Genomic DNA, 14,691 nt, shown 5'->3' with positions numbered 1-14,691 from the left:
ACGTCGAGCTCATTCTCAAGTTATGAAGACGCCTCAGGGAAATGATTTCCCCCCGCAGTCGGCGTAATTTCATGACATAGCTGCAGTAACACAGAGTTAAATACAATCAGATTTGCACTTGTTGACTGCTGCTGCCTTTGGTAAAGAGCTATGAAATGAAACGAGGGGGAAATGTCTTCCATGACTGACTTTTTAGTGAGTCTCTTTAAGGCTTTGAAATGATAAAGCACCAGTAAAAGGTTGAACTTTAATTTGAGTCTACTTGGTGTCATCTTAGGGTTTTAGTTTTGTTTAGGACATAAAAATAATATTTTGAGAATCTTTGAATTATAATAGCTGAATATCAGAAGAGCTGTTCAGCTACTTCACTATTTCATCTGTTTGGATTAAGCATCAGATTTAATGGTATTAACGTTTAAAAAACTTTTACTCCTGCAAATTGTATTGACCTTTAACTCCTGGTCCTTCTTTTGTTTTCTTGGCTGCATGACGGCTCACCTCAGAGAGCCTCCTCTTAACCTAACTAATAACTTCCTTGTAATTCTGGTTTAAACCCAGATTTCAGACAGGACTGGTTTGCTTGGGAAAAGAGACATCTCTTCTTTTTCACTGTTTGTCTGCCTCCATCTGTCTCTTCACGTGTCTTTCTTTGTCCCAGGTTTCAAAAGGAAGGAGTTCAGGGGTAAACTGGCCATCGCCATTACAGCTAACTTCATCAACAGGAACACCACAGCAGAGGCCAAAGTCGAGGAGATCAGTGGCGTGGCTTTCATCTTCAACCAGAAGTTCTTTCTTGACCTCAAAGAAGAAACGGGTAGGAAACAGTCAGAAGCATCTGAGACCAACGGGACGTCTCCTTGTTTTAAAAGTTATAACCATTTGAAAACGCATGTTTCCTTGCAGGTATCGATCTGGAGAACATTGTCTACTACAGGGACAACACGCATTACTTTGTAATGACTGCCAAGAAACAGAGTCTGCTGGACAAGGGAGTGCTCATTAATGTGAGCTCAAGATTATATATTACTCAATTATCCAGATTTTAAATATCAGAATTATTGTATAAATTGTTGGTATTAATAATTGGTTTGATGTGACACATTTTAAGATCAAGTAGGGCTTCTGTGTGTCGTGTGTACATCCTCACTAAAAGCAAATCCAGGCCTCTAAAAAAGCTAAACTCAGACTTACTCTTTGAGAACTTTACCTCCATAACTCTCATGTCTGTGTTCAACAGGATTACATAGACACCCAAATGCTGCTTAGCAGTGAGAATGTCAACCAGGAAGCACTTCTGTGCTACGCCCGAGAGGCTGCTGACTTTGGCACCAACTACCAGCTTCCTACCCTGGATTTTGCCATGAACCACTGCGGGCAGCCAGACGTGGCGATGTTTGACTTCACAAGCATGTACGCCTCAGAGAACGCCGCTCTGGTCAGAGAGCGGTTCGGACACCAGCTGCTGGAGGCGCTGGTTGGCGACAGTCTCGTAGAGGTAAGAGTGTCTCTGGGAGGTGGCAGGGTTTTTAGGAGCCTGATTGCCGGGGAGAAGGAGCTGTTACAAAACCTGGAAGAAGCAGCAATGCTTGTTTTAATGCCTTGAAGTCTCACAATTAAATTAATGTATTTGTTATGTGTTCTTGTGCAGCCCTTCTGGCCGATGGGAACAGGTTGTGCGAGAGGCTTCCTGGCTGCCTTCGACTCAGCGTGGATGGTAAAGAGCTGGGCTCAGGGTCAGACAGCCCTAGAGGTGCTGGCAGAGAGGTACACACACACACCTCAGTATTATGCTCACAGTGTCTTTGTGCAGTGTTCATATGTGTTTTAAATAACACCTGGTGTAATGCTTTTCTGTAGAGAGAGTATTTACAGACTACTTCCTCAGACGACACCAGAAAACATTGCCAAAAACTTTGACCAGTACACCATCGACCCTGGGACGCGATACCCCAACCTCAACTCCTCCTGTGTCAGACCCCACCAGGTGAGAGGGAGTGCTCACTTTGCCAGAAGCAGAAATCAGTTTGAAGAAATATTCACAGCTTCTTGATCGTTATCTCTTCATTCCTTCCTCAGGTGCGTCACCTGTACATCAGTGCAGAGCTGAATACCTGCTCCCTGGAGCGGGCTGCCACCATACGACGACCTGTCAATCTCAGCAGGCGAGGTACGTTTGACAGGAAGTGACAGATTCCTGTGTTTGTATTTGGATGCCAGTTGTAATTCCTCTGAACTGGTGACGTGACATGTTGATTTTGGCTTCTCCTCCCATCTCATTCTCGTGAACACAATATCTCAGGTACACCTAGGAAATTCCTTCCAAAAGGATAAAGGTCAACTTCTCTGTGACTTTATGATGATCTACAAACACACTTATATGGCCATGATTCGGCTCAGGAACAGATTGATAGACTTTGACCATATTTCCTGTCTAAGTAAAGACTTCTGCTGACTCATCTCTAGATTATTCACAGAAGCGATCTGGCGGGTTGATAGGGTTTCCTCTCGTCCTCACATTAACACTGTGGCTTACATCCCTCCCTTCCTTTCCCTTTGAACAGAAGTGGTAACCAGAATTAAACTCATTTGAGGGAATACGTTACAATCTGAGGTTTGTTTTTACATGTGGATTCACTGGGTGCAGGAAACACTGGGTTTTGGCAGGAAAACGTCAAATACAAATATCTTGCTCTTCCCAGTGAGTGAGTCTGATTTGATCTATAGTGGGAATGTTGAACTGCGCTGTGTGTTTTACGGAAGTAACTCGACTCATTTGCCAGCGGCAGCACAGACATACAATACATACGTACAACATACCTCAGCACTGGCTCCCACCTTCTCTGTCATGACACAATACGTTATATTTTGGGGGTTGTTTAATGGAAAAACATGTCTGTGAATGTTTCTTTTGTAGAGTCGGAGATCAGACCAGCAAGGCTTCTTACCTGGTGCCAGAAACAGACCGAGGGCTACAGGAATGTGACGATCACAGACCTGACGTCTTCTTGGCAAAGCGGCCTCGCCCTCTGCGCCCTCATCCACAGGTTCAAACCTCAGCTGATGTACGAAACTTTTCTCCCATTAGATGATAACAGTTTCTGATCAAAATCTCTATGAATTAACTCTTTAGTTTAATACATACATTCACATGGAGTAACCAGTCTTCTAATAAGCTCTGTAGCCTCTTTGTAACAAGCAGCTGTGAGGAGATTCATTTCTTATGGGTTTGTAAAATATGCTTGGCATGAGAGCAAGTATTTGATGTGCATTTTTTTTTCTGCTTTCTCTACCTCCTCCTCCTCCTCCTACTGACCCTCACAGTTAAACAGAACTTGACCCTTTCTTAGAGGGTTGATAAATGTTTTCAGAGTGACGACATTTACATTTCACACATTTATCAGTTTTGTCTATGAGTTTTACAAACACCGTTACAACTACTTGTACAAAAAGTATTTGTTTTTTTATTTTTATTTTTATTTCGAACTGCGAATGCGAATCTGGATCTGTGGATGAAAACAACTCATGTTGCACTTTCAGGACAAATTCCTCCTCAAAGAGCAGAAACTGCACGTCAGTTTCCACAGTTAAGGCTGAGTCTACCCTGCACTGCATGGAATTATTCGGTGAACTGTAGATTAGTGCATTTACAAATCTAATTATATCCTCTCACTCTTTAATTATTGCCTGCATACCTCGCCACATGCCACTACAATTTCATGTGGTCCTGAGTTCCCCCGAAAACCACTGGCATTTTCCTCCTTCCCTATGCAAGCCTGTCAGACAGCGGAGAGGGGGGAGCAGGTTCGTACAAATGAAAGAAAGAGAGAGAGAAAAGCAAGAGTAGTTCTAGAGTAGCAGCAACATTTGTGTGTGCTGCTGCTAGGTTACTGCTCTCATCCACCTTATTACCGAACGCGACTGCACACTGTCAGTGTAGGCAAATACGTAAGAGCTCTTTTCTTTTCTCCCATTAGAGGTAATTTGGAGCCATTTTCTCCTGCAATTTAAGGAAAAGAAGTTCTCGTGCAGGGTTGAAAATTGAGCGACAAAAGTTTCTGTGAGACGTCTTTCCTTTGTGCTAACGTCTGCTTTATCAGTCTGCATATAAGGCTGAATCATCGTAGACAATGAAACCCTTATATGGACGGGCCCATTAACAGTCCTTTTTCATTCCCCTTTCTTCCACCAGAGATTTTGATTCATTAAATGAAGAAGACCATGCTGCAAACCTCCAGCTTGCTTTCGACATCAGTGAGCGGGAGTTCGGGATCTGCTCGTTCACGTCCGTGAAGGAGCTGAGTGCTGGTGAGGAGCTGGATAAGACCCGGATGATCGCATACCTGTCCAAGTTCTACGAGCTGTTCCGTGGAACACCTCTACCTGCATCAGGTACTTGATTTGACTCCTTACCTTAAAACTATCTTTTGTCCTAATTTTTAACCTCAGACAACAACTTACCTTCCTCTGACTTTCGGGTAAGTGAACAATGAAGTCTTTAAGGCTGTATTTTTATTGGAACCTTCCCCACACCATTCCCCCCCACACCATTCATATGTCTCTCCTAGTCTATAGGAGCATAATGCATTAATATTATCTGACATTTATGGCTGTGTGTGGTGGGAAATGTGGAAACTCTAAAACAGAATCATGTGCTGTACTGCAGGGTCCAGAGCAGTAGATGAAAACAATGAAGAATATCCATCTAAAGAAGTCAGAAGTAAAAATAATGTCCTCAATATGGCAGCTCCTAGGAAACGGGTTCCAAAGGTAACTCCACACTTCCTGCCTTCCGTTTCCAGTTCAAGTTTGATTTATTTTATATACATTCAGTGTTTTATTGGTTTTAAGCTCCTCCTCTTGGAACTGTTGGATGCTCAAGCTTACATTATTTTCCTCCCCTGTTATTTTCAGGATGAAAAGAGGTCAGACGGAACAGACCCCACTTACAAAAGGAGGCGAAAGTTCTGTTATTTCGAGGAGGTTTGTCAATAAAAAAACTTTCAATTTGAAAAGTTGCCGATATGTAGGACCTGATATATTTACCAAGATCTGTTTCTGTCTCCGTTTAGGCCACCAATCTGTCCAGTAATGGCTCCTCAGTGCGAGAGGGGCAGGAACCTAGGGAAAATAAAGTGCGCTCCATTTCTACTCAGTTGCTCGCCAAATTTGAAAACAAACCCAGCCACGCAGTCCGCAGAACACAGGTAAAGACCAACATCTTGAAACCTTTCCTTTGCTAAACGACTCTTCTGTCATCTGTTTTCAATCTTTTCAGCTTTTTCTATGTCTGTGCCTTTTTAAAAACTCTCTTCTAACATTTTCTGCAACATCTCAGTTTGATTGTGAGACGTCTTCCTCACTGCAAACTCTCGACCTGACTGACCTAAAACTCAGACCTGTGGTTCCACCCAAACCTTCTCCTGAGACACAGGTAGACAGGAGACGACGTCTAAGACGCCCCAACGGTCCTCAATGTAGTGTGTGTAGGCAAATTCTGTCCCAGCAACCATACACAATACATAGTACTTAAAATACACTCTCACATAAAATAAATAAACATTTTCTATCACATAGCATATATGTTTATAGAGAATACCTCAAATACATGCAACTTCCAACTGTAAAGCTCATATATAAGTGACCTAAAGTAGGAGTTTGGATATTTAACAGACCAAACTGGTGGTTTTACATTCTTTACGTGCTGCTCCAGTTATCACCAGAAACAAATGTGAGTTTTTGTTATTTTAAGGCTCACATCTTACATCCCACATGCTTTGTATAGCATGAACCAGGGCTGGCAGTTGGAAACTTATAAAATATACGCTTACGTCATCTTTCCCCAATAACCTAACCAGACAAAGAGCCCTTCCTCATATTGCTGAAGTCAAAGCATTGTATTCATTAGATAAGCATTTTGTGAAGTAATACCTACAAGTCAAACAAAAGGCAGATACGAGTATCAGGAAGCATAAAGATGATATGAATTACATTCAGATGTAGCTGTCGGCTGTTCAGGTCTCAGATTTCACACTGACCCTTCAGTTCTTAACTGCCCCAAGAAGAAAATGTCCAAAAACGCTTCCTGCTCCCAACTGTATTACCATGTGATGGTTACGTAACTTTGGTAAATCATAAAGCAGCCAGAGAATCCACTGTAATGGATCACCTATGCAAGTTGATACTCATGCTGCACTGGCATGACTAACGCCTGCCAGGAGGCTTAGAAATCCATCTCAAAACTTACACTATTGTTTGAAAATAGCTGGCAGCATATTAAAGTATGTGTAATTTATTGTTAATGGACGGAAACGTGTAAAACCACCCGATTGTTCTTTTCAAATGATCTACAGCAACTACAAACTGCAACTAAACACACCACTGCTCACGTGTGCACTGCTGTGGTTGATCCCTTTCAGTTTGAATTTAGTGTCAGAAGAGCTGCAGAGCAGTTAGTCCGCCTGCCGACAAAGACTCTGCCCGAACCTCAGCTCCAGCCCCAGCATCCATTTTCCACAGTGAAGCTCAGACACGTTGATCAAACACACGCCGAGACGAAGGCCCAGCCTCAGCCTGAGAGCGCAGACCCCCCTGCTTCTTCTTCTTCTTCTTCTTGCCACTCAGCCATCCATTTCATGTCAAGAGTCCTCCAGCGCCTCAGGGAGGTGGATGAACACGTCTCTGAGGTGAACACTATCTCCTCCGTCATATCTGCTTTCTCTTGTTTTCTTCTCTGTCTTCTTGCTAAAAAGTCATGATTGCACGTTCTGATCTCTGAAAAGTCCCCTGAGCGAAGGTTGATTATATATTATGGCCTGATTATACATTTAGGCTTGTGTAATGTGCAGTCAGATGGTGAAGTCAGCCCCTAATTATCCAGCAGGACAGAAATGGAAAGAGCAGGCCTACAGAGCTGGCACAAGCTGAGGCAGACACACAGTCGGATTATTGGCCAGTGTGATTCCGTGTGGAGCCGGTCGGCCTGTATATCTTCTGCATAGAAGATATTTTGATTATTCAGATTTGCCGAGAACTCGTCTGTATGCACGAGCTCAGATCAGCGCGCCAAAACCGCTCTCACCTTATCAAGTCATTCAGTGTACAACTCCGGTTTGTTGTTGGGATGGTCCTGTGTGTCCTTTCAAATGCAGTTTCTCTCCTTTTTGAAATACAGGATAGAGACAAAAAAGAGTGAAGATCTCCTGTGTGACAGATGTAATCACCATGTGTGGTTACAGAGGGCGCTATTGCTCAGTAAATATTCCATAGTCTTCATTTAAGTTGCTGCTATTTGCATCATTTTAATTTAATGATAATTCTTGATTAATTTAAAGATGACTCCCTTTAGCCTCAAGGCCTCAACACTTCACTCTGTGATTTAATAACGCAGATATTTTCCGGCCGACGCAATGTTGTAGATTTTTCTGTGCGGGCAACTGTGTGGCTGTCTCCGTTTTCTTTTCCCCTGTAGTATGAGTAACCACATCAAGTGGGGTGTAATATTAATGTAATAAGGCAGCCTTCGCTCCACACAATGACGCTATTGTTCCGCTCCCGGCAGCACACGCTTACCTGTCAAATCCCGCTTCTTATTGTAGAAGCAGAACAGAAAGGCCTTTCATCATTTAACTGGCTAGAGCTTATTAAGTGGATATTAGAGAGCTCCACATTAGCTGACGGTGGGAGAATGTGTCTCACTGTGGTGAGGAGGCGAGGCTGATGGTTCTTCCTTTGTTCCTCTGTGCCCCGTGTCGTCCTGCAGAAAAAAGCTCAGACACAACAGACTAGAGAGTTTCACACAAAGAGTATAAAGGACAAAGCCATGCATCTTAGAGGGTTGTTCTCAGGAGACGGTTCTGCTGAACTCAAGGTGACTATCTCGAGCTTGACCCGTGACCCCGCCTTCGCCGTGTGCTTTCAAACACCTGCCACTCACAGCCCTCACTGTGTGCTTGTGTGTTGCATGCAGCCATTTTTTGGGTTGTAATTATTTTGTGAGTTGTAAAACCATTTTTTATTTGGAGCCTTTTTTCTTTTTTCCGTTATTTTATTTAACTTTAATCACCCACGGTTTTGTCATAAAGAATTTAAAAGATGTTGGTAATGAACGTCAAAAGTCATCATTATTATAATCCAGGGTTTTGTCAAATTGTTGGTCATTGTTATAACATCGTTCTCTGGCTATAGGATTCTTTCAATCACATGAATGTTGTGTTAGAGGACAGTCCTGAAGTTTTTTCAGGATTTACCCAGTTTTTACACACTAGACATGACTACATGTGACCATTGTTATTTTACTAGATGTATTGGTCACCTAACAACGAGAGGGTTCTCGGTTTGAATCCCGGTTTGGCCGGGGCCTTTCTGTGTGGTTTGCATGTTCTCCTGATGTCTGCTTGGGGGTTTGGACATTTGAGCTCAAAATTCACACAGTCGACTCAAATCGTCTTAATTATAATTCATGCACAAGAATCGTGCTTCACATGAGAGCTGTTCTCTTGACTGCTGTTTCTTCCCCTCGTGTTTTTAATTAGCGGCAGTTGTCAGAGCTGGAGTGTGTGTTCTTGTGGTGGCACTTGATGGGTTTCACTGTTCCACCCATCCAAACAGAGTGCGCCAACTCAGCAGCCAGATGTTACAGCAGGACTTACACCAGTTTCATATAAAGGAACAACTCCCAGTGCACAATTATCCTGGTCCATGATTATGATCCATGATCAAATTTCATTCTTGAAGTGCAACTGAGAATCCACTTAGAACAAGGAGCCTGGTGATTATCCTCTTTCTATAATTATGTAACTTACTCTCGAATGAACGTTGTGACGACTCTGAGGCTTTAAAGTGAGGAAGATGGTTCCTGTTTCAGAAAATGACGGCAGATACAGAATGTCATACAGCTCAGCCTCACCTCAGTCATTCACAATATGAAAAGAGCCTCATGAACATGTCTGTGTGTGCTCCGTCTCGCACTGACCCTGCATGTAAATACCCACCTGTGTTTCTGAGCATGACGGCACCTCAAAGAGTCACTAACAGAGTTTGGAATTCTAGCAAAAAAGTAATGTCACCTGACCAATTTCATTCTGGGGTTCCACGCTGCAATAATAGAAGACTGATATGATAATAAACTAATAACTTCAAAGTGCTTTCCAAGGGGAAAATAAGTGAATAAAAGCAAATTCAAGTAAAAGACTATCTAAAGCTAAATAGAGAGAAGGACCTAAGCAATCCTATTAAATATTCACTGAGAGTTTCTTAAAAACAAAGGCCTTCAGTGAAACAAGTGTCAAAAATAAGCCATCAACTGTTAGGACCCATTACTATCTGACAGATGTTTCAGTGATCTAATGTTATAAATATAAAGTGTATCTGTTTACATCTGTTTGCAGAGCTGCTCTGTTCGACGGTCGTTCCCCCAGTCGGGTGACAAGTGTCACTCATGCGAGCGGCGTGTTTACATGGTGGAGCGGGTCAGTGCCGAGGGGCTGTTCTTCCACAGGGAGTGTTTTCGCTGTTCCACCTGCAGCTCAGCTCTGCGACAGGGAGCGCACGCCTTCGACTCTGACCATGGTCTGTATCTTCAAATATAGATTATAAATATAAAGATCAGCATCAAGGTGTTTTCGCTGACTTTGATCCTGACATGTGCTCTGATATTACAGGGAAATTGTACTGCAAACTCCATTTTGATCAACGCAACACAGGGACACATCTACGCAGGAGTTTCTCTCTCCGTTCTGTGAGTACCTTGTATTTTGCTGATTTTAAAAAGCATTTATTATAAAGCATCTAACTTTCCTTTCCATCATCCTCTGTCTTAGAATCCTACTGGAGTTGGAGTTCCGGAGCGACGTGCCGCTGAAGGAGAGAGCTCTCAGTCCAGCAGCACAGCAGACCTGCCGAGTCGACCCGCAGCAGGTACCTTCAGCTCGTTCATTAGGAACCGGCTAAGCTGGCCCCTGAGTGTGACTCGCACGGTGTGTAACGCCCCCTGGTATCTGTCCCGCTGTGTGCGTAGCACGGCACAGGCCCTCGCCGGCCACATGAGGGCCAACGCCCAGGACTATACATTCCTCTTTGAGCTACTGAGCATGAGTTTGCCCCTGCTGTTTGTTTTACAAGAGGTACTGCTGCAGATGCACACAGAGGCCATGCCTTACGGGCCAAGCTCTTTACAGCTTCTACTGCTGTGGCTGCGGGAGCATGTAGGCACCGGCCTCATCTAGACACCCAGCGGAGCCCAGCTGTTAATCCCTAACCCTGAACATCACCGCCCATATAAATCTGAGGCTAAGCTGCACCTTAGCTGAACTGTTCTAATCTCGCTGTCATTTAAAGCCGGACACAAGCACCTTTTTAATGTTTACTATTGTTTAATTTGCTCCCGGTGTGTTGGACGTACTTTGCCATCAGCCGAAGAAGAGACAACTTTTTGCAGTTTACTACCGGAGGCTGCTGCAGTGTGTCACATAGCTGGAAGCAGACACATGTTTGCAGTGTTTAGATGTGCACTGGTTTAATTTAGATGATCTTCTTTAGATAATTAGTAATCAAAAGGCAAATCAAAATGAAACCGGCCCAGTACGTGCCTTAAAGACTTGAGACTGCTGGAATGTCTGATCGTCATTGCTGTAGAATCTAACCTTTTACAAACTGCCCTGAAAACCAGGCGCCTGCAGTGAAAGTTTTCTGAACTCGGTTTACGACTGACTGACTGACTTGATGCACTTTATGTTGGGGAACTGCCTTGTGGACGGAGCAGGAGACGCTCACAGTGGATAAAAGCCTGGTCTCATATTAACGCAGTCAGGTTTTCCTTTGACTACACATATGTGCTGCTGCCATATGTTTTATTTTAATACAGTATATATATGCAACACGATTTTTACCTTTACTTTAATGAACTGTTTGTGTGGATTTTTTTTCTTTTTTAATGGATGACTCTGAAAACCCTCACAAATGCATTTGAAACTGGGGACAGAGGAGTTGGTTCTACTTTGCTGCCATCTACTGTTGACGGAGAAAATGAGGCATGAAGGCAAAAAAGACCCCCTCCTTGCCCCCCCCCCCCCCCCCCACCCATCCCCAACGTATAACGAGACAAACGTTATGTTTTAATTAACAGATTCATGAATTACTTTCAGATTTACTGTAGACAGTAGAAGATGGTGAGCCTGCTGTGATGTGTTTGAATGTGCTTGCCATACTTTTTAAAGCAAGTTGTTGGAAGATCAACTGAGAACCTCTGACTGGAAGCTTCACCGAAGCTTTCTATGCATTCACACTATCTCTTGTCTAATGATGCTTGTGAAGCACTTAAGAGTTGCAGAGTGTGTGTTTAACTTAAATAACCATTTGAACATGATATTTGCAGAGACTTCAGGCATTTGTTGTGTTAACAGCATGATGTGTTGGATATGCAGTATGTTGCTGGTGGTTTGTTATCTGCTACCTAGTGTTCTGTGTCGATTTGACTGAATCTGCCGGAAAACTGAGATACATTGATTTGTGCAGTGCAGTGCAGGTGGACAACTTCAGTGTTTTGAAATACCAAAGAACTGTGTTTATACACACTCGACGTGTTTACATGGATACCAGTGTTCCGTTAGCAACCAGATTAAGACATAAGTCGGAATAAGACGCCGCCGTGTAAACAACATTAAACCGGAATAAGCAATGATCTAATTAAGACATGCAATATTCCAACCTTACACAAACATGTAATGTTTGTGTAATGTTTTCAGTGTTTTGCAACATCAACATTCGTCAGTTAACATCGACTTGACGACACGTGCCCTGGGTTCAAGTGTCGTAATGGCCTGAGTCACATTCTGATTCTCTGCTGTGTAACTTGAAAACAGGAATACTCTATTAACAACTCATGTGAACATCGTAATTTAGATATTGTATGTCTTATTCAGAATAAGGGAAATAGTCTGATTATTGGTGTCTGTGTAAACATAGTCAGTGACTTGACTTGTAACAGTTCCACCTCTGTTTAACAAGACCACAGTATCATGTACAATGCTGCCAACATGCAAATGTCTTCATTGTGAAGTTTTGTTGTTTTGTTTTCATAAACTTTTTTCTACTTTGTTCATTGTGTTGTTTTTATTTACTTCTCTGTGTTTTAGATTAAGTATCCGTGACACAACTGGAGGGGTTAGGACAAATGACAGTTTGAAGGTGATCACCTGCATGGTCACATGAGTTGTGTGTTGTTATTGGGATGACAATAAATAACTGACCCCAAGTATCTGATGTGACGTAACATCTAGCCCCGTGAATAATGTGTTTTTGAGCTTGGAGCTGTTATGGGAATGAACTAGTACTAACATAGCTTGATTGAATCCTCTTGATTGCTGCCCAGATCTCAGTTTGAACATTTAATTAATTAATGAACAATAAAATGGAATTAAATAACTATTTTATGGGACTAGTACAAACTGGTTAAGACTTCACATAAGGTTTTTTTTCAGCAGTATTTTTACTTAAAGTGAAAGTTCTCCTCTCAAACATCAGCTTTATTCTAAATCGACCCAAATAATAAGTGATTGACAGATCTAAGCATTTTATTCAACTAAGCAATTTTCACAAGGTCCATTCATTCTTAGTAGATGGAGGTAATAGGATGTAGGACATGATATAACATCTATTTGGTTGTTGAAAAGTCTGTTTTTCTCAGCACTTCCAGTGTGAACTTAAAGAAAGTCTTAAATTTCCACAGCAACTACTCCCATCGGGTTCCCATAAATGAGAGCCTGTCTCAGTACTCTCACAATCGATCGATAAAAAGAAAACGATTGACACATTTCTTATTTGAAATATTGTTGAACAACTCAAAAGTCTGTCAATAATGCTTTCACCTAAACTTTAAAATGAAAGCGCACCACTGATTTATTTGATTTATTTTTATTTGGACATGGACATGACAATGTCATTGAACGAACCAGATGCATTGTTTACAGTGTATTAGCATAAATGCTAGTTTACAACACCTGTCCACAGGAGGCTTTTTGAAAACAACAAAAGAAACTGAACAAGACAGAAACAAGATCAAATACTGATAAAAAACTGATAGTGATAATTAAAAAGAGTAAAAATGCAGTATACAGTATAGTACAGAGCAGCAATATAATGAGTTGAATATATATATATAGGCTACGTAGAGAACAAAGGCAGCATGATCAAACAATAACCAGTTGTAAATTATTTGTGTGAGCACTGTTGATTTGATTTGAGCCGTTGTTGAGGCCTACAAGAGCTCCTCAGCTCTTGTAGGCCTTTCAAAGCTCAGCTCGTTCCAGTGGAGCTGTTCAGGATCCAGTCCCATTTGACTGATTATCTGACAACAGATGGCAAACACAGAAGTTCAGTACGGCTCCCTGTGTGCTCACTGACCTCTGTAACTTTACGTTTTCAGTTCATGACAGAACTTGCTGAATAAAACACATTAGTCGCATTTCTCTTCCGCCTCCTCACCAAGTTAAAATGAAAAAGTACATCCACATTGTGTTAGAGACTGTTCAGGAATGCACTTAGAGGACCGAAGCTCCACTTACCTTAAAAAAGAAAAATCATGTTCCATGGTTCTACTTCAATAAACGTCCTTGACTCCCCAGCACCAGACGATTCCCTGTTAAAACCTTTATGACTGAACATACCGATGGTTAATTACACTTAAAAAATTCACATTCACATTCCAACTGTGCTGCACCTTCACTCAACTAAACCAAATATTTCATCTACGTTTACTACTGATGCACTCGTAATTTATTATTATAATATATATATATTTATAATATCAATAAATAATTTTGACCAGAGACTATGTATATAGATAGACAAAATACCCCAAATCAATTAATTCCTTTCAACCTGATATTGTCCAAACAGAGGAACAAGGACACATTATGGTTATTTTGATTAAGTTTCACCTTTATATTTTTAATTGTGAAATTAAATCTACCTCTCTAGACAATACTTCATGTTTTTATGAATCTAAACCCGTATTTTATTAGAAAAAATGTCACTGACACAAAGATCCTTCACAATTTTAATATTTAATATTAATGACACTGCTAAGTTTGTATATAAAACTATGGAGTGCAGTGGAGAGAGAGTATATGTCTACAGAAATATTCAGGTTTCTTTAATGTCTGTTTTTCACTCAGAAGCTGCCGTGCAAGAGGAAGAACTTCATCTACTCTGGATTGAAAATAACTGTTAATACTGAGTCATGTTAATGATGTGATCACACAGGACATTTATAATTAAGATGTTTTCTAAATCAATAAATGTATGTTGTTACTGTCTTCTCTGTTTATCACACACTAAAGACTACAAATGAGAAAAAACACTGTTGCTATTTTGACTAAGGCAACTGAATACAAACTAAAACATTTTTGGAAAAACTAAAATAGATAGATAGATGGATAGATCTCTATCTTTCAGTGTGGAATCATCACAAATTGTTGTATTACAAACCATAGAAAGCAGCAGATCTGAATATAGACTGAATTGTTTAAATCTGATGAGAGAGAAGCTCCAGGTGAAAGTGCGCAGGAAAACACCACTACCAATTTATTCCAGCAGGTGGCGCTGTGAATATATCCCAGTTTAGTCATGAAGGCAGGAGTGTGTATAGGCTACTTTATGCCTGAAGATCTCTCTCTCTCTCTCTCTCTCTCTCTC

General features: G+C 41.5%; 1 protein-coding gene across 7 annotated transcripts in view; it reads left to right on the top strand.

Annotated features, from left to right (window-relative positions):
• The window catches only part of mical2a (microtubule associated monooxygenase, calponin and LIM domain containing 2a), a 28,885-nt gene extending 14,573 nt beyond the window's left edge, over positions 1–14,312 (top strand). Inside the window, exons 6-24 of one of the 7 annotated variants that reach the window (XM_062385198.1) lie at positions 659–814; positions 904–1,004; positions 1,238–1,495; positions 1,649–1,764; positions 1,858–1,984; positions 2,077–2,167; positions 2,915–3,062; positions 4,190–4,389; positions 4,664–4,767; positions 4,912–4,980; positions 5,070–5,204; positions 5,336–5,479; positions 6,417–6,683; positions 7,760–7,867; positions 9,387–9,567; positions 9,660–9,736; positions 9,819–9,915; positions 12,132–12,183; positions 14,175–14,312. In XM_062385198.1, the coding sequence (XP_062241182.1) occupies positions 659–814; positions 904–1,004; positions 1,238–1,495; positions 1,649–1,764; positions 1,858–1,984; positions 2,077–2,167; positions 2,915–3,062; positions 4,190–4,389; positions 4,664–4,767; positions 4,912–4,980; positions 5,070–5,204; positions 5,336–5,479; positions 6,417–6,683; positions 7,760–7,867; positions 9,387–9,567; positions 9,660–9,736; positions 9,819–9,915; positions 12,132–12,136 (2,384 nt within the window). In that variant the 3' untranslated portion in view covers positions 12,137–12,183; positions 14,175–14,312. Of the gene's footprint in view, positions 1–658; positions 815–903; positions 1,005–1,237; positions 1,496–1,648; positions 1,765–1,857; positions 1,985–2,076; positions 2,168–2,914; positions 3,063–3,321; positions 4,390–4,663; positions 4,768–4,911; positions 4,981–5,069; positions 5,205–5,335; positions 5,480–6,416; positions 6,684–7,759; positions 7,868–9,386; positions 9,568–9,659; positions 9,737–9,818; positions 12,094–12,131; positions 12,184–14,171 lie in introns of those variants that run through there. The other 6 variants (XM_062385189.1, XM_062385172.1, XM_062385180.1 and 3 more) reach the window with 6 other exon arrangements.
• Positions 14,313–14,691: the final 379 nt, after the last annotated feature.

Source organism: Platichthys flesus, chromosome 1 (genome assembly GCF_949316205.1).
Source record: "Platichthys flesus chromosome 1, fPlaFle2.1, whole genome shotgun sequence".
Classification (NCBI taxonomy): domain Eukaryota; kingdom Metazoa; phylum Chordata; class Actinopteri; order Pleuronectiformes; family Pleuronectidae; genus Platichthys; species Platichthys flesus.
Note: the sequence above shows the minus strand (reverse complement) of the source record. Positions and strands in the feature narration are given on the sequence as shown.